The sequence below is a fragment of the Haliaeetus albicilla genome, chromosome 16, assembly GCF_947461875.1.
Source record: "Haliaeetus albicilla chromosome 16, bHalAlb1.1, whole genome shotgun sequence".
Taxonomy (NCBI): domain Eukaryota; kingdom Metazoa; phylum Chordata; class Aves; order Accipitriformes; family Accipitridae; genus Haliaeetus; species Haliaeetus albicilla.
In genome coordinates, this window is record NC_091498.1 from 24,885,213 (window position 1) to 24,909,606 (window position 24,394).

The 24,394-nt window shown below is 36.1% G+C and overlaps 2 protein-coding genes across 6 annotated transcripts in view; one reads left to right on the top strand and one right to left on the bottom strand.

The window, feature by feature from the left end:
• The window catches only part of IMMP1L (inner mitochondrial membrane peptidase subunit 1), a 51,848-nt gene extending 39,086 nt beyond the window's left edge, over positions 1-12,762 (top strand). The window contains exons 6-7 of the mRNA XM_069804007.1: positions 9,035-9,116; positions 12,194-12,762. Coding sequence (XP_069660108.1) covers positions 9,035-9,115 — 81 coding nt within the window. The 3' untranslated portion in view covers position 9,116; positions 12,194-12,762. The remainder of the gene's footprint in view (positions 1-9,034; positions 9,117-12,193) is intronic.
• DNAJC24 (DnaJ heat shock protein family (Hsp40) member C24) overlaps positions 1-24,394 on the bottom strand; it is a 43,885-nt gene that overhangs the window by 5,270 nt on the left and 14,221 nt on the right. For 4 of the 5 annotated variants that reach the window (XR_011328178.1, XR_011328177.1, XM_069804011.1 and 1 more), the window contains exons 3-4: positions 10,721-10,859; positions 747-815 (exon numbers count right to left, since the gene is read on the bottom strand). Coding sequence is in view for 3 of the 5 variants with exons in the window: in XM_069804011.1 (XP_069660112.1) it covers positions 747-815; positions 10,721-10,859 (208 nt within the window). In the remaining 2 variants the exon portion in view is untranslated. Of the gene's footprint in view, positions 1-746; positions 816-10,720; positions 10,860-12,221; positions 12,358-24,394 lie in introns of those variants that run through there. The other variant, XM_069804012.1, reaches the window with a different exon arrangement.

The following is a 24,394-nucleotide window of genomic DNA, read 5'->3' on the forward strand; positions in this document are numbered from 1 at the left end:
GCTGGATTGTAAATATCGGTACCTGTGCTACTATTTGTTGCTCAAAAAATAACTATACTCTTACAACATTTCAGTGACTATGAGGCATTCTTATGCCAAACAGCCAGAGTCAGTGTAGTCTCTTTAAAAAAGCAAATAATAAAAAATGAAACAGACATATTAAAAGAAAAAAACTAAAGGGTTTTAGTCATACATATGACAGATCAAGGATGCTTTCAAAACAGACTGCTAACCCAGGAAACAAAAATAAAACAGAAGAAAGGAAAGTAGATAGGATTTTCCCCTCACAGCTTAAAAGTAAAAAAAAAAAAAAAAAAAAAAAAATCAGCCATTCATTCAAAAAGCAAGTAAATGATAAAAGCTAGAGTAATTTAAAGGAGGGAAATAACACACTGTCAGCTGAAAAAAACCCCCACCTATATGAAAACACTTGCATTCTGCCATCACAGAAAGAGCAAGAAGATGCATGAGAGATTTGGGAAGAATCTGGAAATCTAAATATTATATTACAAGAAGAGAGCTAGGTGAAAAGTGGTACTGCAAGCTGGGGGGAGGGTGGAAGAGATGAAGGAGGAATGCAAAATTAAGTATCAGAAAGTTAAGTTACAATTCAGGTAATCACAGAGAACAGAATAGCTAAATCTGAGGAAAATATAAATCTTATAATGGTATAAGATGCAGAAAAAATGGAAAACATTTGCAGTGACAATGAAAAGCACTGGGAACAAGTAGTAAGGCACTCATACCTTCATTCCAGGACATATCCTCAAGATAAATTTGTGCATGTAGTGGCCATTCTTTTGTCAGATTATCTTCTATAAAGAAAACATGACAGATGTTCAACCCTGATAACATATAGGTCCTTATTTCTTCCTGATAAATTAACAGTTCTATATACCTAGCAGTCAGTCTGGTCCCTACTAGAGTCATACCTAGATCCCATTATCAGTTAAAAATGCAGTTCTCTAAACTTCTAGTTTCCTTATCTCTGCATAAGCTGGAAAATGTCCTACTGTAGCCAGAAGTAAATGGTGAACATGTATTACTTAAGACACTACTGAAACCAGGACTTTTATGCATCCTAAACAATTATGTGAAATTAGGGGCAAACTTTTATTTCCCTATAAATACCTTTTAAAAGTCTGTCTGTAACTCCAGTTCCAGAAGCTGAAATTGTCAATGTCTGCTTACCTGTACTTTTCACAAAATCACGGAACGGTTGAGGTCAGGAGAGACCTCTCAAGATCACCTAATTGAACCCTCCTGCACAAGCAGGGTCAGCTAGAGCAGGTTGCCCAGGACTGTGTCCAGCCAGATTTTAACTGCCTCCACAGGCGGAGATCCCCCAGTGTCTTAGGCAGCCCATTCTCCTTTAGAAAGAAGGTGGCAAATCACCCCGTCCCAATAAGCACCAAGGAACTGTTAGGGTTGTGTGTGAGAACACCACCAAGATTCCTGCAAAAAGATATTCCTAACAAAAGATAAATGAGAAGCACCTTTAGGGGAAGACTAGTCCAAGTGTTCTTTTATGATAAAGAGGCTCAGCCCAGTCAGAAGATCGGTTTTGGCCTCCACCCGTGAAATCTGTTGCCATTTGATCCCCTAGATTCTTCCAACATTGAGTACAGTGTGAAACGAAAAGCGTACAATACAATTGAAATTATCAAATGCAAAATGTGCAATACAAATTGTTTTTTGCAATTTATCAGCACACTCATATTTGATGTACAAAGTTCACACCAAGTTCTTTAACTTGTAACTTTGTTGACAAAAATCATACTGACAAGTGAAGCCATAAAAGGTAATATAAAGGGGGGGGGTGGACGGACAACACAACATAAACCCCTTACAATTTACTACACAAAACCTCCCAGCTGCTGCCTGACACCTGGAAGCTCCAACTCCCCAAATGCTGTAAAGAACCAGAAATGCCTGAAAGCTGAACTTTAGCATATACACAGAAATGCCTTAGATTTGGCAAGACTCAGGAGCTTAGTGCTTATTTAAGGTTTAAATTGGGTTGTTATTGAGAAAGTAGGTGTTCCTTCTCTTGGATCAATGAGTTTTTAAGCAAGTTTTATAGTTTAATAACATCAGGCTTTCTAGAGCATTGCGATGTCCATGGCTTTCTATGAAAAGTAAGCTGGCAGTGAAAGAATTTATTCCAGAACTACTTATTGAGCACTTGCTGAAAAAGTCAGAGGCCCAGATTATTTTATGTTATTTTAATTCCCCACGAGATTGCCTTACCTAATCCCTAGATTGTAGGGTATTCTAAACAGTTCCCAGCTTCTATGTAACTGCTTTTTGCTCTGGACTCAAAAGTAGAAATAAAGGACTTCGCAGCTACCTCCTCCAATAACACCCTAGAAAAACTGCACATCTCTAACTTTTACCTGATGAGATAATGGAGTATTTCCTTCTTTATCACCAAACATCATCCTCTGATTGCAACCACCTTACTCTTCTAAAGTTATCACCAGTGAAGTAGTGACTCAGAACAGACATACATCAATACCCTACTAGCTGATTTCACTCATCCACTATGTAAAGCAAGCTATTCCCAAGTAAGATTCCTACCTTACAACAAAGTAGTGTAAGTTGTTGGAAAGAAGTTTAAGGCTACTATGAAAGTATAATCCTAGCAATAGCTTATCACAGCTTTCTCTATAGTTAATTATCTAAATTAACTTAAAAATCTAACCAACCTGTTGGGTTTTTTTCTTTCATTGTTTTCCTTTCATGGCTTTATTAGTTTTAAGAGTAGAGTATCATAGGTAGAAGTATTGATGTAATGTACCAGTAGGGAAATGAAAAATGAACCCCTTGCATTTTAACTATCCTTATGCATGGGGGGGAAAGAGTTAATACTTATACTTCGGGTTTTTAAATAGGAAATTTAAGGCCAGTTTAAAAAAAACAAAAAAACACCACCAAATATTAGGTCCCAGTATTTATTTTGCAACTAAACGACTGTTCCAATTTTAACTGAAATGTGCATTATATATCCTTGAGAATGAGCCTCATCTAAATTAGTTTTAATGAAGGAGATTAAAAGAAATCAGACACACTGAAAATAACGACAGAATCAATACAGCCTCTTTGATGTTACCTTTGCTGACCACCTATTCTGTAATGAAAAGGTCAGAATGAAAAGAAAATTAACCCACTCACACCTAATACTTTACTGCTGTCAAAAGAAAGGGGGGGGGAAAAATCAGGAGTGTAATGATGAAAGAAAACTGGAAGATATACCTATCAATCAGTTGTTCTCACTGTTGTGCATGCTCTCAACTACATAAACAAGAGCTATGGGTAATGTTGTTATTCTGTATAACTAAAACATCTTTCTTAACACTGGATCAGAACATTAGTTAACTGCATGAAATGTCCAAAATAAAATAAAAGGTCAGATGGTCTTAACTCGTGCCAAATTACTCTAATGTTACTTGGAGTTAGCCTGGTACAGCCTTCTAGCTACAAAATACGAGAACAGGAATGGTGAATGTCCTGAAAGCACCCACAAAACCAGTCAGAGGCCTTTCTTCCAGCAGGCCTTGTCTGAAGTAAAGATTCCTCCTCCTCTTTTTTGAGGAAGGAAAAAAAAACACACCAAAAAACAACCCCAAAACAAAAAGCTGAGATCAAAATGAAGTCTGTCTACCCACCTACCTTCAAGGTTCTTCTCTCCCGTGTGGTAAAAGAAAACAATACTATAACTGTGAGAACAGTATAAAAAAAGGCAAGCGCTTCGTAATTAAACCGGTTTTGTTTTTTTTTTTAATACTGGGAAGAAAAATTCACAAAGGAAAATGGTCTCTTAAGTTGTAGAAAGAACAGATTTTCCTAAGCTTCATTTATAGGTAGCAAAAAATTGAGTTAAAAAGGAAACCAGGCTTTCCTATTTGGAATTCATGAAGCAGGATTTCACTCAGAACAAGTTTTATAGGATTGGAGGTGGAGGTCTGGGTCATGTCTTGCTGGTAGAAAATACAAGAAGGGCAGATGGACCATATGCCACCATGAAAACAAACTAGTGAGATGCAAATTCACAAGGTTACCATACTTCTTGAAGTAGAATTACTCACGAATCATAGAATCATTTAGGTTGGAAAAGACTTTTAAGATCAAGTCCAACCGTTAAGGTAATGAAGATGGAGTAATGAAGAAAGAATGAAGAGGAAGGTTGAGGAAAACTCTACCCTCTCTTCTATTCCAAACATAGTACAATATGAAGCCAGGGAACAGAATTTCAACCAAGCTTTTCTAATTCATTAATACAACTGTAATTTTGAAAATAAAATACAAAAATTTAAAAAAAAAAATCAACAGGCAAAATTAATCACTTGTACAATTCTCAGCCTGAACTGAGATCGTTATTCCTAGACCGATGGTTGAGTCTGAAAGTGTCTTACTGGTTATCCTAAAAGATGTAAATTTTCAATTAGTACTTGACTTGAGTAAATCTCCAAAATTAGCACATAATCCAGTAACTGCTCTTGTCAGTTTCGTATGCTGCATTTATTTGCTTATCTGATTCAAGCAGGAGAAACTTATTTTCCAGAGTTGAACAAAACTTTTTTATTTTCTAGTTCTATTAAATACACTACCCAATCTAACATACCTTAAGACAGCAGAAACAGACTTAGGCACTTACTTAAAAACAGAGGCACAGCCCAGTATGAGTTTGGGGAGCTTACAAGCAGAACTACAAACTTAACACTTTTCACAGAGTGTGTTACTGACTCATATTTTGTGTGTTCGTATTTGATCTACATCATTATTATTACAACCATGGGTCCCTCGTTAGTGGTTCTCTGAAATAAACTGGTGTCTGATTTTCACTCCCTTGCCAGAGAAGGTTATATAAGACTGGTATTGTTACCAGTCCTGAGTTAGGCGGTAGGCTTACTTACGTGCGATGTCTGCTCAAGCTGTAGAACTCTGTGTACTGAGTTGTACTTTCTCAAACATGTTCCTGAACATACAGGGAAAATTGTGAAGACCTGATCAACTACCATAACTCGAAAACCACATTTTAATTCACAAGAAGTACAGCCTGCCTGGCTTTGCCATCTATTGGATTTGTCAGACAACAAGAGGTGAAAGGATTCTGCAGCTCTATTGTCTCAACTGCAGGATCTAAGAAAACACTGGCAGGCTCATCAGAGAGGTTTATGAGCCTGCAATTCAAAGAGATTAAAAGGAAAAATCTACTGAGATTCTTTCAGGCTACAGAACAACATTAAATAACTATTAGCAGCTTGGTTCAGTAAAGCTTTACTAGAGCCCTTGCTGGGTCATTCAGAAATTGTAAAAGAGGAAAGGTATTTAAGTTTCACTTGAGGATACAATAAATATTTCTTGGGCTATTTAAGGCTGAGTTTTAGGGAAAGGGTTGCAAGCAGTAAATGGAAATTTAACCCTTTTAACAGTTTATGATAATAGTAAAAATAGTCATAACACTTAAAAGATTTTTCTAGTTCTTTATCAGTCATATATTCTTAGGATTGATTTTTTTTTTAAAACCAAACACATAATTTAAAAAGTTCAAGATACGTATTGTCAACCAAATGCTGTTCATAGTATCTACTCAGTATCAAAATCATCACAGTACTCAAAACCTGGATGTTTTCACAAGTTAATTTTTTCTAATAGGCTGTTTAGTTTTTAAACAATTACTTAAGTTTGAGTCTCTTGCATTAATTCAAAATAACCACGCTTACTTTAATCTGAAAGTATAAAAAAGTCATGTATTAAGAATTTTCATGACAAAAAGCTATGTTAAAAAAAAATACAAAAAAATACTGCTTCACTTGTAGCCAGTGCAGATTAGTATTAACTCCAAAGCGCTATGATAAAAGGCTTGTGTTCCAGCACTAGCTGAGGGTCTGTTAACCATAAAATCCATGGCTAGAGAAGGAATATACACTTCTGTCACTTAAAAGAGTACAGCCTGGCATACTGAAAAGCCTTAAGTAATGGCCATGTTAAAAGCTTTATTTTGGTCTAGAAGTATTTTTTTTAAGAAGGAATTTTCTTAACAAGGAACAACTAAAATACACTGCATTAATTTTTTTCCTTTCTTGTAATAAGGTAGTCAAGGTGTTCAATTGCCATTTCTGCTAGCTCTTAAGAGCATTTTTGTACGCTTTTGTCTTGCTTCTCCTGCTTATTCTTGTAGTGGATTTGTAAGGTTACTCTTCTGGCATCCTATTTACCAAATTATGTAAGGTGTCTTGATGTCTAATACAGTATCATCACTTTATTGCTGGAGCAGGAGGGAATGGGAAAGTGATCATCTCCAGAACAGTCTTTTCAGTTTACTGTACTAGGAGAGGACTGGGAAAGGAACAGTGGGAAAAGGAGCTGCCTTCTATTTAGCTTCATTTTTTGTTTTCCTAATTTATGACCTCACCTGTATAAGACTTCCTTTCTAAACCTGCAGTAGAAACTTAACTGAGGACCTATAATTCCTTATGTTTAAGAAACGAAGCAAGAACAAAGCACAAATGATGCTGGAATATATATTCATGTATGACAATTGAGTCTGCAATATTTTTCTAAAAATGTAATTTAAAAACTGAAAATCAAAAGGAGGTATGTGCCAAGATGTGAAAACGCCTACTGGTGATTACATCCCCCACCCTATAAAGACTTGGGCTTTAAGGACACCTGTGTCCATCATCACATAAAAACATATTATCCTGGATAGAACCTCACTGGAGCCATACATGGAAAAAAACCTAGATTCTTAAATTTCTCCACCCTCTGCCCTAAAAATATATTCAAAGCAATTGGTTTTAGTGTCAATCCCATTACTAGGTTTGAATTATTTGCTACATTTAGTGTCAGGAATTAATCAAAGTCACCAGTTTATTGATTTAATTTTAACTGTGACCTTTCTGTTAATTTTTCAATCATTAATAATTAAAATTTAAAATGAATTAGTAAAATTAATTATCTTAATTACATGATTGTTTAGATACACAGTTCCTTTGCATTTAAGTCAACAAAAATCCATAAAATTTGCAGGGCTGCTACTCAAAGGGCTCTTTGATAGGATATAGAAATGGACTGACAGAGACATCAAAGGGTTCAACAAAGATTAAGTCCTGCTTTTGGGATGGAATACACCAGTACAGGCTGGGAGACAACTAGCTGGAAAGCAGTTTTCCAGAAAAGGATGTGAAGGTCCTCGAGGACAACAGGTTCAACACGAGCCAGCAGGGCACTCGTGTGGCAAAGGCCAACCCCATACTGGGCTCTCTTAGCAAGAATGTAGCCCGCAGGTCAAGGAAGTGATTTCTTTCCTCTCTACTCAGCACTTAACGAGATTGCATCTGAAGTCCTGTGTCCAGTTTTGGTCTCCCCAGTACAAAGCCCTGACCTACAGGAGCAAGTCCAGTGGACTGCCAGCATGGTTAGGGCTTGGGACATATCATACAAGGAGAGGCCAAAAGAATGCAGGCATCTCACTGGCTACAGCTACCTAATAGGAGGGTGTAGAGAAGACTTCTCAGAGGTGTGCAGTGGAAGGATGAAAAGTGAAAGGCAAAAGTTGCCAAAAGAGTCCATATATCCAACTCAATAGAAGGAAAACATGTTTTGTTTGGTTGGGGTTTGGTTTTTTGGTTTATTTGTTTTTGAGGGTGTTCAAACACAGGAACAGGCTGCCCAGAGCAGCCCTAGCATCTCCATCCTTGGAGATATTAAAAACTAGGCTGGAGAAAGTCTGAGTAACTGACCTATGTGGACTTGCTTTGAGCAGGAGATTGATCTAGACCTGTGAAGGTCCCTTCCAACCTATATGATTCTCTGATTCTGTGAAAAGTTTTTTATTCTTCCAAACTGTGACACAGAAGCATGAACTTCCAGGGTTCTTCTAATATGAAAACCTTAAACCAGGTTTTTTCCAAGCTAAACTCACTGAAAAACTTTTGGTAATTGTTACTGTCATACTTGATTTTAACTGCATATTCATCTTTTCTGAATGGGATACTGAACAAAGAATGGAAAAATCTCCAAGAAGAAAATCTGTTGAGGAAAAAAAAGTCCATTCTTAATAGGTAAATTGTTATGCAGCTTTTTTCCATCCCCCAAATTTTTCACAGGGATTAGAAGCAAAAGATTCACAATTATAAAAGGGGATTCTTATATGTCATTAAAGATATGACAAAACAATGAATTGGAAAAATTTTCACAAAACATACAAAAGGGCAGTTCTTGTAAGATTCCCAGACCAGAATGGCTTGGATAAGTATTTGAGCAAAACCTTTAACGGTTTGAGGTTTGTCCTCTCCTCTTTAATACTATGGCCTGAAGGCACAAAAAAATTAGTAGGAGATCATTGTGATACCTTCAAAGCAAAGCAGTATTAAGATATGAAAGCACATTCACTTGTTATTCTCAACAATCCAAACAAAAAGAAAATTAAAACCACAGAGCCCCATGGACTTTCAGCTTCTTAGAACTTGTCTGGCCACTGAATTTCTGAGCCAAGTAATTAAGATTTAGTTAGTATAACCCTAGAAGGTACATACAAATACACAATCTGCGAAATGGGAAAAAGACTACAGTGCAGAGGACTGACTGCCTGCTGACTGGCAGCCACACACACGTGCACACTGGCATCCTTCAGGTTCTGCTTCCTAGGCTTTGCAGTCTTACTAACTTGCTGTATTATCTCTCTCATCGCTATTCCCCTTAGCTGCTGTCTCAATTCCTTTGTTTCTATGAGCTTTTACAGCAGTGTCTACGAATTTGTCTAGAATCATGACTTCAGAAGCAGCTTGACAGGCATTCAAAGAACTAGAATTTATTTCACCATCATTTTGCTGCCAGGGAACATGCTGCAAAGAATGCAGCAACACCGCACACGTATGTTACATGCAGCTTAGTTTGAAACAGTGGGTCCTCTATGAATGGCACCCTCTATATCAAAACATATCTATCCCATTACCATACCATTACCAAATGCCTTTGTGAATAAATGTACAATTTGTTTTCTTTATTTACTACATCTTTTTTACAGAATCTTGAGATGGCTTTTCAAAGGACTCATCTGGATGCAGAAGAATCTCAGGAAATACAGATAACCTTTAAAATACTGTAGAGTAAGTTTTGTCAAAACTAATTTATAGCGATGTCCTTAAATTCCATGGGAAAACAAAGTAACTTATTAAATCTTGATGTAGTTCACAACTTCAGTGGATTAACCTGACCCAAGCAAAATGGAACTTCATAACCTATATTTAAGCTTTAGGTAAAACTCACTAGATACACAAGAGACTTCTAACTTAATCTCTAATATTTCTTTTTTCCTGTACATATACAATTTGTGAAAATGGAAGACACAGCCAACACTACAATGCTAAGAGTACAACAGGATGAGAGCACTGGATAGCAGAAATTCCTGTTCTGGCATCACGTTCAGGCATTTAAAAAATAAGTTTGAGATGAAAAATTTATTTAAGTTTGATCTTAATACTGTTTACATAACAAATTAGCACAAGATCAATTTTTTCTTCATTCTTTTAAAATATTTATTCAACAATGCTGTTTTCACCCCTCTACCCTCTTTCCCCAAACCCACACAAAGTCTGAAATACAAGATTATTTAACTAGAGAATTCATACTGGGTATATACAATTATATATCACTCTTTTTATCCTGCAGTGATGCATATCTGCCAGAATGACTAAGCCTTTGTCTCTCAAAGTTCTGGTATCTGCAGTGGCAGGGGAGTTAAAAATCAGCACAAGAGAGAAAGGTCTGATGGTGTGCCAATGTACAATGGAAGAGAATTCAATAACAAGCTGCAGAGACAGTGGGCTTTTATCAGACACATTCAAAAGTGGTGGTGGCTACACATCAATGCTGGACCAGAGTGTGTTACTGCAGAGTGCGACTGAGTGTTTTCCCCACAGGCAATACACTATTATTGACTCCCCCCATTAACATGTAGGGTGGATATACATTTATTGAAGGTTCTAATGGAAGGCTGAGGGACTCCTATCCTGAGGCCAGAGCAGAAAGACAGCCTATCACTTCATGTAATGGTAGCCCATGTGTGACAGACCTGACCTACATTTCCCCCCTTTCTTTCTCACAACAGCCTGTCACTGTTTTAAGAAGCTATTTTCTGAGAGGTATAAAAAGAAATGCATGCTAGAGCTGCCTAGTTAATGTGTTATATCGGAATATTATTTATAAACCTGCTTTAAAAAGACTAGTTTAGACTACAGCTGAATTATGAAAGCTACCATAACATACACACAAGCAAAAAGAATGTGTCTTAATGATTCTGAAGTGCTTATAAGCCCGTACACATTGAACACTAGGTATAAATGGATTAATACCTATATCTAAGATACTGCAACAAAATGTAGTATAAGACTTGAAATTAAGAATGCTTAATGAAGCTGCCTTAAGATAAAAAGGGCTAAGGTCTATAATTAGTATAAATTTCATATTCATTCAAATTATTAGGAATAATGCCACCTAATGTTTTGTTGGAAGTAATTCAATGTTTTCACTAGCTAATGTATGTGTAGCAAAAGCTATAAATAATGGATCCACATTTGAAAGTAGGACAAGACTGAAAGAAACATTTGGTTCAGCAATAAACAGCATTTTAAAATACCATCTAACTACCACTCCCAGATCCTGCTTATTTACAGAGCTGCTGCCACTACAGCACTCCTTGGCAGGAACCTACCACGCTGCTGCAGGTCATACTCTTTTTTTGTCTCTTCGTTCCCTAGAATTTTCCACGCTTGATCAATTTCGATGAACCTCTGCACGCGCTCCTCTACTTCTCCTGCTGGCACATCTGCCTTCTGTTTGTCTGGATGATACTGCCAATCAAAAAAAAAAAAAAAAAAAAAAAGTTGAGGGGAGTGGAAGTGAGGAGGGTGGAAGAGGAGCAATCAATAATGCATTTGATATTCAGTTAAAAGGACAGAGAAAAGGAGAAGGTCTGAGCTAAGGTGCCAAAGGAAGGGAGACAACGATGCTGGGCACGAGAGAAAACTGCCAATTTAATTAGACCACTGAAATGGCAACAAAACCACCAGTGGCACAAATGTCACCATGCGCACCGACGGCATTTTCTGGATAATTTGCTGATGGAATCATTGGTCTTATGGACAATTTACCTAGAGAGAATGACTACCACAAACAGAAATAGGTACATGCAGAGGACCACAACACAAGAACAAGAAGAGGTGCTGTAGGTGCTAGCAGCTCTCATAATATTACACATAGCCAATTTAAACAATACCACCAACCACCAATGTTTATTTAAGGCTATTACAGATAAATTGAATGCTGTATTACATGTACCTAGCTTTTTTTAAAAATGGTAAATAGGATATACATGATCAAATATAATTTATAATACATGTAATTCTACTTTTGAAAATACGCCTCAACATCTTTAATTTCTTCCAGTTCAGTGAATCAATAGCCCTTCCAAATATGTAAAGTCATGGGTCACTGGCTACAAAATGGTGTCATTTTAGTTAAGAAATGGTTATTTGAGGACATGGCTGCAAGAAATCCCACGTTAAAAAGGCAATAATAATTAAAATGGTAACACGTTTTCTTTACCATTTGTACTACAGGTTCTGAACACAGCATTCCAACTTCTTTTTGGTGCAAATGTCTACCGAAAAGGAGCCCTCAAAGCTCCATCTTCCTGTAGCTTTAATTCATTTCCAATAATATCTCTTTTTGATATTTTAAATTGCTCAGTATAAGTGATGGACCAACAGGAAAGTTGCAATATCATCAGACCTATCAGCTGTTAACTGTGTTATAAATCAAGATATCCCTTATTCTGTTGCATTAACTTCTGCCCTTTATACTAACATCAGTTGGGGCACTGAAATGTACAGTAGATTTTAAGACTTAGAACACCTCTTCTACAAGTATTTGAGCAGATTTCTGATTAACTGAATCCCTTTGGTTTAGTTTATAATTAATTTTGGAAAGGAATGAATAGAATACTATCACGTGTGCTTTATAAAATCCAAAATTTAAAAAGACCACTTCTACTGGAGTCTATTTGCTCACTGATGTATGTATCTGTCATTTGCACTGATGGGTATTACCTGGATAAATCCCCTGTATGACAAGAGAATGTACTTAAGAGGAAAATATTAAGCTTTGACCTTAAGTTTTTTCACAGGTATTTTTCCATATACAGAGGAATGTACCTGCAGCCACAAGTATGAAGTCTGTACACAAATGTTCCACCATATGAGTAAGCACATGAAGTCACCTCTGCATTCAAGACAGGACTAGCTTGCAACTTGCTGAAGTTATGGCTGAAGCGCAGTTGCAATCTGTAAAGGTTTATCTCTTAGCAATCCCCTCATCTCCACAACTGAAGATGACAAAATTCTAAGGTGCAAACAAGTAAAATATTTTTGGTTGTTGCATTTAGTCATTGTATGCTAAATAGCTAATTAGGTAATGAGTAATTATACCTTTATTTGGAAGGCACGAAATTCGGTGTTCTGTCAGCATGCGTCATGTTGTACTGTAAGAGCTATTTAAATGTATTATTTGTTTTCAAGTCCATTTTTCTGAAACCTTAGCTTTTCCAGCTGTATTTTAATTTTAATAGCATTTTTAACATTGGTGGTTGATTGTATACCACATTTGTGAAAGGTCATTTTAAGAAAAATCAATGCTTAATAAGCATACAAGGCAAAATAGTCAGATCACATTAAAGACTTATATGGTTTCCTTTTAGCAATGTTATTTATTTTAACAATTATATTGGAGGTATGCACCCAGCAGTTACTCCTCAAAGCAATATTTTATCTAAAAAAATGATACTTCATTATTTTAAAATATTTCAGATGCTATATTTAAAATTTGGACCCACCCTAAATATTGTAGGGTTAATTACAATACCTAAAAAGAGAGTTATATGACTGCTGTGTATTTCACTCAACTTGGATGATACTGTAAGCATTCTCCTACAAGCTTACACCCAAAAGGATGTAAAGGCCTGTCCAAGTAATATTATAACAGACTTCGTATCACTGAAACTTAACTAGATTTGAATAGCACTGCCAGAAAACTGTTGCTCATATTGTTATCTGTTTGGATTGGCCACAAGACTACACCTTCTCAGATCAGTTTCTGACAGATACATGAAAACATTACTGACCAATTGCCCAAAACACCACTAAGAATACAGGCTTCTCTCCTGCCAAGAATGCTGAGAAAACACCCCCACAAAATTAGTCACACTTTTCCTTTACTATGCCAAAACTTTGCCAGACTGAAAAATAATTTTGGACTATACTAGAAGTAGTCAGTGAAAAACAGTAAACCACAAATGTCACAAAAGTACTTTGGAAAAATAATAATCAATGCAGAAAAGGCTGTTCTGTTCATTTCTTAAATAATGCAGAAAATGCATTATTCTTCAGATTTATCATTTAGCTTTTAACCTCTTTTCTATAGATTTGGAAAATTTAATATTTGTAGCATATGCAATTTTTATATTCAAAAGACTACAATTTCATGTAGCTAGTAACAACTACATTGTAGGGGACCTTTTAATTAAAAAAAAATAACAAAAACCCCCACAAAACCAAACTCTCTCCATTTTGGTCTCCATGCTTTCTGAAACTATTTGCTCCTTCCTCTATTCCGATGCCTGTAGTAGTCTATGTCTACACTAAGAAAATCCTCAAACCTCTGCTCTTTTACTCTAAGCCTCCTTTTTTTTCTCCCAGTGACCCCATTTCATCTGATTTCATCATGTACCTGTTCTCATTGACTCCCTTTTCCTACTCTCCAGCTTGCCGATCAAAATCCAAGAATCCTTGTCTGTAGCAAAAATCCACTGTTGATTCAACTGCCCATACCCTTTTCCATCTCTGAGATGGCAAACGAGGTGTCCTCTCTCCAGCTGATTTAGACCCTGTTCAGCCAGCTCACATACCAACCACAGAGGACACCTTCCCAAAGTGTCAACCAACCTGCTAATAGCTGAAGTTTAGAGAGAGTACTCTAATGGCCTCCCATCAATACTTCAGACATTAATCAACCATACTCTTTTTTTTGGTATCTTCCCTTCTTCTTGGTTACCATATTCTTGCTTCTGGTTCTCCTCCCTCTCCAGCATACCCTTCAGACGAGCTGCCTCAACAGAGCCAGGGGTTTGGTTTTGTGCTCAGGGAGGTGAAATATGAGGTATGTTTCTGATCTCCTCCTCTTTTCCCATTCAGCCTTATTTCTGGGTTAATCTCAGCTGAAACCGTGTACAAGCTCCGTAATGAAAACAGACAAGCCTGTTTTCTACTCGACCTATCTCCTTCTACTCAAGCTGAACTATTGTTCCTCTCTCCCTCTATGCATCCAGTTATAAGTTCTTAAAATGTTAGAGCCCCCAATATCTCCTGCAATATCACTTCTCAAAATCTGTGCAAATTATCTTCATGTCATTCATACCTGCCACCTGAGCACTATTTTCAGCTATATTACTGCACTTAGGATATATTTAAATCTTTCTGGCTGCATACGTGTAACATTTTTAAGAAGCAATACTGCCATAAAACCAGCTTTTTTGCTGAGCACTCATCTTGATTTTTGAACATAGTAATAATTTTTACTAACATGTTACTACTAAATAGGACTTTATAAAAACAATAAAGGATATTTTCCTGACTCTGACAGAAGGAAGGGAAAAGGAAGAAGGTTAGAGATGTATGCCCAATCTAGTTTTCCTGTTTTATACCTCTACTAGAAGTAATCTGCTAACTTTCTATTACTAAAGACTGTCTGGAATTTATACCACTTTACAGCGTATGATGCTTTGTGGTTACTGTGAATGTTAAAAAATAAACTGATTGATAATGGAAATATATTAGTTCATCTGTTAACTATAAAAAATACCTTACACGCGATACTGCTCGCTCCCTGATGTTTATCTTAAAAGTCACATTGTCATAGTATTTCTTGAGGACTCTTGGCTCTTGGTGTAAGCATTAATTTAAATTTTTTTTTAAGGGTTTTTGTTTTAGTTTTTACAATCACTAAGAAAAATCTGAAAAAGCATGAACCTTGAAGTCTAAAGCTCAAATGAAAAACACACTTTAAAACATTACCTGTTGTGAGACTTGGTGAAATTTTTAGTGCTGCAGGGAAACAGAAAAGCAGGCTAATACAAACTTAACCTCATGCCCTTTTCAATTACACTATCATTACTATACCTTTCTAAAACAATTGTATTGAACTGTCTTATTTTTAATATACATCAGAGTCTACTCTTCATCAGTTTGGGTACAGTGGGGAACAGCATATCACTGGGCAAACACACTCTGAAACACAGATACAGGTTCCATTCACAGTTACATAAGTATCCAAAAAACCAGAAATTTTTCATGGAACACCTTGGTTTAGGTAAATTAATTGTATTTCATTATGCTAATCTATTACCTTTAATACCTACTACAGAATAAAGAACAAGCAAGTGAGCAAACTTTTTCTGTCTCAGAAAAAAGGTGTTAATGTTATTGCATTCACCACATTATTAAAAGTGTAGTGTCTCAAAAAATTACTTGAGTTCCATCATATATTTTATTTATACAGTGATATTTTTATTTATACAGCGTACCACACATATTGTTTTCACCCACAGGGTTTGTATAAGAATTTGGAACACACTACAGCACATTCAATTGCTACATTATTTATTTCCGCTTACTTCATACTCCATGAAGTTTGGTCTCTTCTGCACTTTAAGAATTGCAGAATTAATCCCTGGGCTTCTAATCTCTGGAAGTTAATAAAGACCATTTCATCAATAACTGTAATGGTATTACAACTCAATAACCATACCAACAGACCTTAAGAACTCTCATACCACAAGATGAGAAACGACGACAGCCGGTTGACTGTTGGTCGAGCAAATCAACACAGGGATCACACACTAAGGTCCCTATCTTCCTAACACTTGTACGAGTTGCTTAACTTTATGCAATAAATGTGATAGGGTTGACTGATTTTAATCAAATCCAAATTAGCAAGCAGAAAACCTCTAGTTAAATCAATTTATGTACGTTTCTTATCAGTGCTCATGAATTTCTTTTGGAAAAGAAGTTTACAGCACCCAGTGAGAATCAACTTAATACAACTCATTGGGAGGGGCAGGACGAAGCATAGAGGCAGAGGTTTTACACTAAATTTGTAATCTCTTGCTAAACTGTGGAATACACGGTAACTAAACCACTTAATGTAGGCAGATTTACTCATAACTACTTTTCCACATGACAAATTGAAAAGGCTGATTATTTAGAAAAGGTTTAAAAAGTACTATTCCTTCTCATTTATTACTTAATACATTACAATGGTTATTTTGCCTTGTGTCTAAGGGGTATTCACTTTAAAAAACCAAAGATGCACCACATCCCTGATTCCATACATCAAAACACAGAAAAATTATTTTCTATGAAAACTACTACTTCTTCCAAATTTTTATTTAAGTTATGAAAAAGTGCTTTCATTTACTACTATGTATTTCACAGATAAGTGTAAGGAACTTCTCCCCACTAAAATTACACAGTTTTTAAGTAAGCCTGTTTAAAAGGTACACTTCCTATTTTTTTCTTACTGAGGGAAATGAAGTAGATCAGCTCTAAATTTTTTCCAGGGTTGAAATAAGGAGTACTCTCCACTTTCTATGGCTTTGTCTTTCCTACTTTCCAATATTTCATGCAAAGCTGTCAAACATTTGGAGAAACCTTCAGCAGCAAATAGTAAAAAGTCATATGAAAAGGATGAACCAGATGTGGCTGTGTTAAATCTTGACCTTCTCTCCCAAGACAATTTCGGAAAAATATTTTCAGACTTTTAAATTTTTATTATACTCCTTTTAGATTTTTTTTCCGTAAGGGAAACCATTAATAAGGTTCTAAAATTCAAAAGTAAAGACAAGACATAGAACAATGATGAAACCATTAGAGCTGAAAAATTAAAAAAGTTAGACTACTCTGGACTTACTATCATGAGTCATAAAGTAAGCACTCTGCAGTCAGTACTACCAACAGTTACAGCATAGTACATTTCTAAACTATCAGATTTAGTAAAGATTTTTAACTCTGAAATTATCTACAGTCTCATGGAATCACCTTGCTAAATTAAATTGACAAGTATAGACAAGTCTTGAATTCCTGCTTTATTTCAATAGGGGATGTGCGCCTATATTTGAATAAGGGATATATTTAAAGCTAGAGATGTGCCCTAAATTTTTGAGTAAATCAGGTAGTAAGATTTTAACAGGGAATTACTTACATGCATTCAAGTACTCGTGCTTTTGTAGGAACTACATCTAATGACTAAATCTAAGAGTAAGTAAGAGTCAGTGATAGAATATTAACACCTAAAATTAGCTTAGTATCTCATGGCATCCTTCTCCCTTTCTCCATGTTAATCATGTAGTAGTAGCTATGATAGTTTTATAGCCTGGCAGTATCTGTTTCATGTAATGCAGCTAGAAATAAGATTTCCAGCCAAGTATGAATTATCTTTTTTTTTTTTTTTTCTCACGGTAAAAGTAACAGGAAGCCACAGTGTTCATGACCTACACTATAACTGCAGTACCTCCTGGAATTTGAAAAAAGATCTGTATTCATATTTAAAAATTAGCAGTGGTGAAAGACACTCGATAATGGTCAGGCAAGAGAATTTCAACCCAAACTTTACAAACAGAGCACTGCTCTGTATCTGGTGAAGCTACCATTTTTGATGAATGACAGAATTGAATTCAAATTGCAAACAGAAGAGGTGAAAGTCACAAAACTGGTATGCAAAGGGTTGGTTGGATTAACATTGCAAAAGTGAAAGTCACCATGGATAAGCATTGGATAGTATGAGATAACAGCAGTACACATCAATGACACCCATTTCTGCTGATAGGAGAGTTAGATGAATGACAGCAAGTGGACACAAGAGTTAGATACTATGCTGTTCAGAAGAGAAAAAGAATGAGAGGGGAGGAAACATTGGAAGCAGCTGGATAAGAGAGAAACCCAAGCCATTATTTTGAAATAACATTGCCAGACTCATGGCTGGGAATTCAACAGAATGAGAAACTGACTCCTTACTGGAATAGCAAAGATTAATACCAAGCACTTTAAAAAAATCACATTATCAGAATTTGGGGGGTTCAATCTATTTATTCTTGTATCAAAAGCTCAATATTGAAGAGGCAATATATACAAATTTCAGAATCAGAATTCTCTTTCAGAGTCAATATATGACAGTTTATTTGGTTAATAAGCCTAAAATATTATTTTATTTATTCCACATTATAATATAAAATAAGTTAAAATTCTTTTAAAGACAAAACGGGTGTAAGCAAGCACAACAGCATGCCTCACACAAACAGTCTTGGTCTATACAAAGTTTGGCAACAAACAAGTGTGTTGCACTAAGACAAAATGCACAAATCATTACCAGTACGTCCCTTGCAATATAATGAAGTGCATCCTTTTAACAAATCAATAAGAACAAAATGCAGCAGTTAACATGAACATAAAAATATCATAATTGGAAACTGCATTTAAAAACATTTCTTATGCTTTATACAATATTTGTACATTATCAACTCTAATTGTTATTATCTACAGGTTAAGCTAACGAGGTCAGAATGAAAACTGTCAAGTGTTCTCATCTGACACAAGTATTCATAGGTCCATGCAAATTTGTCTGTAGACTACAGAGCTCATCATAACACTTCACATCATATTAAAAAGAAGCTGCAAGACAGTCAACATTAAGAAGAAAAATATTAACCAGCTATTTCCTTTTAATTTCCAATTGTAGTCTGAATTCTTGTTACATTTCCCTGCCTTTAAAAAAAAAAGAAAAAGAAATCGGAATAAATTTAATGCCAGGCTGTTCTTTGGAGGAAAAGTCCTTTGCCCCTGCTTACAATATATGTAGTAAACACCAGTTTTTACTGGGACTTGCCAATAAATCTCACCCCCTGACACAGAGTGTCTGTTCATACTCAGTTTTTGGCTGCTCTGCCACAAATGCCAACAAAGGGACCAATTAATGAAAACTTTCTTGATACATTCCCAGCGGATGAATGTCTGCCTTGCAGAAGGTACCTTGACAACATTCATCTCGCACAGGCCAAATGGTTGCTCTGTGGTAGCAATTAAGACACCACCAGCCTTGGCTAGATTTAAACCAACAACCAAATCTGTTTAGATCTGACCAAATGCTCATAGAAATCTGGAGAAATTAACTGCTAAACAAGGGCTGGACTGGGTCATATAATTGCATCCATTTCTCTAGTTATCTACAGACCACGTCGACATATTTTTATTAGAAAGAAATTACAATTCTTAAAACAAGATTCCTTACTCTGGCCACATGACCACAATGTTTAAGCCACATCTATAAATATCTAAGAAATCAACAACTCTTCTAAATCATTTCAAGAAATAAAGTAATATGGTAGGCTGATGTTCTGTATTTGCACTCAATTTTTTTCTCTCTTTCTCCATAAAAAGCCAGTGTTCGGTCTTCGTATTCGCATAGCTTTGGACAACTAAGCTCATTGCAGCATCCCTCCTCTTTCTAAAATTACATTTGGAAATAGAAGAGTTTTGTTGCTTTGATCCAGAAGTGCCTATCTGAAAGTCTCTTACCATAGACTGTGAACATGAGAGATGAGTGTGATAGCTAGTGGAAAAACCTTGCCTCCATTGCAAAGTTCATCCTATCTTCAGGTTTTTGACCAAGGGTACCCTTTCTGAAATCTCTGTCCTCAGGCAATTTAAAGTATGGCTGGTCAAGGCCCCAGACATCATGATCATTATCACAAAACTAGACATTCTGCTTCTATTGGTCTCAGGGCTCAATAAATTTATGTTTGGAACTATCCAAGATATTAAACTTGTGTATCTGAAATAACTATAGCTAAGCTTAACATGGTATAGGAGAGTGAGTTCCCCTCACCACCCCACACCCCAGCAAAATTGCTCATTTCCAGTTCTGTATTACGTCATTATAAGGCTTGTAGCAATATTTTATATTAAATTATGCAGCATGTATTGAAAGTTCCAGATCAGTTGATAGAGCACCAAAATATAAAGCTGAACAGTCTCCCTGCTGGACACAGCACAAAAAAAGCAACCATATAATGCAATTACAAGACTCCAGGTGCTATATAATTACATTTAAAGTTAACATTTTTGCTAATTTTACATACATTGTCACACTGAATACTTTAAGCCACAAATCCCTATCAGCATGTAACAGAATTAACACACGTATTTGGTATTATCTACACCATGTACACGACAGCTATATTTGAGCAATCAAGCACACAAGACTCCAAATGATCACTTACTCTGGTTATGGGCATGACATACAGATTAGAATCTACGCAGACTAGCTGTTAGGCTTTAGGGCTGAACTCTTTCTTGCAGAATCCGTCCTATGAAGGATTTAAATCAGAACACGGACTAAATTATAAAATCTCTTATTAAACTGGAATTTGAATTTTTGGATAACTGAATTTAAGAAAAGCATGGTTTAGCCACCTGTGCTGGTCAAGAAAAAAGGTGACAAACATGCACTTGGCCCCCACCCTGTGGCACTCACTGAAAGGTCACAGAAAGAAGCCATTTTCCAACTTCACCAGCTGAACTCATTAAATTAGGGCAGGATGAAAAAAACACTTAAGTATTTTACAAAAAATTAAGTGATTTATTCACTAGAAGTATTCTAAAACAGGAAGTGATTTCAGTAAAACAAGGAAGCTTAAATTGCAGGAGAAAATGAATTCATTTTGAAAAAATGTTTGTTGTAAACATTAAACTTTTCTCCTCTCATGGGAGGAGGGAGAATTTCCGAATGAACAGTATGAATTAATCACCAATATATTTATAGAAATCTGTGCAAAAAACCTAATTACCAGTAACTAAATTCTGGCAGTACTACCTTGCCAGACAAAAAGTGATTTACAATTCACAATTACTTGATTTTCAACTGAAAAACTATTACAAACTAATACATAATAGAAAACCAGTTAGGGTGGAACCTTAAAGCATTCTGATGCTACCTGCTCTTAACTTAGAATGATTTTTGCTTGCCATTTTATCACATGAGCCATAAGAAATCTTACTGCCCTAGTATTTCTGTCTTACTACTCCAAAAAGCAGGAAGAAAAACGACAGAGTTTTATTTTTAAAAGCCTATTTCATCTATTTCTGTAATTTGTAGATCACCTCTTACATAAAAAAAAGACCTAAATAAACAAAAGGCTACATGATTTTTAAGAGCAAGACTTGTACAAAACACAGGCTTGATACTTTGATACGTGCTCCTTCTATGAAGTATTAAGCATCCATAGCTTTATGCAAGTTTACAGTGGAAAAGTCAAGTTTTTCAGCAATGAAGACTTCTTTCATCGGAACTATGCTGAAATATTCTTTTTTAGCTTTTCTACACGCCTATTTTGCATATAAAGGTCTTATATAGGAGCCACCCTGAAGCAACATTACACTCTGGGCTCTGTGGCCTACATGGTTCATCAGGTACTAATTAGATAGCATGTTCTGTCAACACTTTCTTGCTGCTCTTCTATTAATTGATCAACCTGCCCAATTAATACAATGCAACACCAGTTCCAAACTTCTTGAGATCCTTTACCTGTGAGAAACGAGGATAAAGGGAAAAAACCTCCAAAAGGGTCACAAGGTAACCACACTTGTCTAAGGTCTGGAGTGACAATAACACCAACATGCTGGAAAGGTTAATTATGTTCCTACCAACACTCTCTTGAGCTTAAGTTTGTTTTTTAGCTAAGAAAAAAAAAAAGAAAGAAGAATAAACACAAGCAAAAAACCATACTTCATCTAACAAGCTATATTAAATTTAGAAATGGTAACAGCTTGTGAAAAAGTAAAGACTGCAAAACTAAACTCACTTAGCCATTAACAGCATATTTATCATCAGAATTTGCAGTTAATATTAATCACTGTTAGATACTGTGTATCAGAAAATAAGTCATGAATATTGTGCAGAAACTACGGTATGCTAATCCCACCTATGTATGCAAGAGTCCAGCAACAGCTGCCCTTAGTCACATACAGTCAGAACAACCATAAATTCACATTTTATAAAAACTATAAGAAATAAAATTTTTTCTCCATTTATTACACTGTACTAAAGATTGCAGAAGATAAAAAAACCCGACAAAGCAGCTGCCAAGCACAACACACTACTGCCACCTAATGCTTACTAGAAGGTTACATCAAAAACATTTCATTGTTTCTCTGCACTATACTAGCATGATGAAAAACGGAGACCAAAGCAAATAAAAGTTTATTATTGTTTTTAAATATCTGCTTCACATTTCCTCCCCTACAGGCTTTCTAAATTGAAGTGATGTGATCATATCCTTTATTGTACACAAAGACTGTAACAGGCAAGATATATGTTCAGTGGGCTTAAATATGGGACTCATATTTCATCTGCAAAAATATCAGGAATGTAATACATGCATTTCATTAGGATACCCATCTAAAGAAGTGAGTACATTCACTAGATCAGGTTCCACTCTTGTTTACATTTTTGTAAGCTATCCCCTGTTAAGTAACTAGCACAATTCAGTATTGAAAAGCTTCACATGTCAAGTATTTCGAAGGGCAGGGGGTGGGGGTTGGGGGTGGGGGTGAGAAAAAGACGAAAAGAGGTGCGGTCTTATGTTAAAACAGCACAAAGCAAAATTACTTTGAAGGTGCTCTTCTTATTTCAGTGATTTTGCAAAGCACTCCCTCTGAAATGTGAAACTTCTTCACTTCCTGAAAAGAATGATTCCAGGTCTTAAACTTGCCTTCCTAGCCCACAATCAATCTTTTCAACATGTTCACTCAATTGGCAGAAGTTAGCAGAGAACATGGAAGTAGCCTGCTTTTTCCACTTGCAAAGAGGAGAAACAGAAAGTGAAGAGTTCCTTGTGACATTCCATCTTTTCATATAGAGATTTAAACTCCCCCAAAGGACATCTACCCGAAGACAGCTGGACAAAAGAGCAAGGAATTTATCTTCTTGATTCATTACTTCAATCCATCTCTTCTTCCTTTTTTCCCCAAACACAAACAATCTTTAAGCTTTTTAACAACTTTAGCCTTTTCCTACCTGATCTTATTATCTGCTTTGACACCGATTCCAGCCTCCACTGTCCATCTCCAGTATGATTCTTATTCATAGGAAATGTTCCTCACTTGAGGAAAAATAAAAGACGACAATTTCATTTTCCTTCTAATCTCTTACACCTTATCCATTTTATGACTTTTTCTAACATCACCCAGTGATCAACTAGCTGGTGAAAACTGTGTCCATTCTTACCCCTTCTTTCTCCTTACAGTCTTGTCATAATCAGAAATTTTTATGCAAGTATCAATCTGAGCTTCCAGCACAATATTCAACTGCTTGCATGCTTTACACACATTATTAATCTTCTCCATACTGTCAGGCCAGAGATAACCACTGCTATACAAAATATCCTGCACAGCAGACCTCCAACTTCACTCGACACAAATAAGAACCACCAGAATAGAAATCCTTCGAATAATATTATTGCTACTATGGCTGTTACTACAAGGAAATATCTGCTGTGACTCAAGGTATTTGCAGCAAAGCATCATCAAGACAGCACATAGGAGGAAAAAGGAATCCTCCCATAACATTTTAGTTATTCATCACCCAAAGAATAATTTTAAAAGAAAACACCCACAGACAACCTGACTTGCTTTCTTTTAAAAACAGCCAGAATAAAAACAAAAGTTAGGATTAAGTGAACACACTTAATGTATGTGCAGACCACCTAACTGGCACTCACTCATAGCTGAACAGTAAAAGCACAGAGTACGACACTATCAATCCAATGCTGCAAATTCTTGAAAATTACTGGTGTCCTCTAAAGTGCAATTAAAAATAATAATCATAGAATAAATTGCACTGTCATAAACTCATTAATTTGCATCTTGGATTTTTTAAAGTTATCTTTCTTAATGTCGTGGTTTAACCCCAGCCAGCAACTAAGCACCACACAGCCGCTCACTCACTTCCCCCCCATCCAGTGGGATGGGGGAGAAAATGGGAGAAGAAGTAAAACTCCTGGGTTGAGATGAGAACGGTTTAATAGAACAGAAAAGAAGAAACTAATAATGATAACACTAATGAAATGACAACAGTAGTAATAAAAGGATTGGAATGTACAAATGATGCGCAGGGCAATTGCTCACCACCCGCCGACCGACACCCAGCCAGTCCCCGAGCGGCGAATCCCTGCCCCCCACTTCCCAGTTCCTAAACTAGATGGGACGTCCCATGGTATGGAATA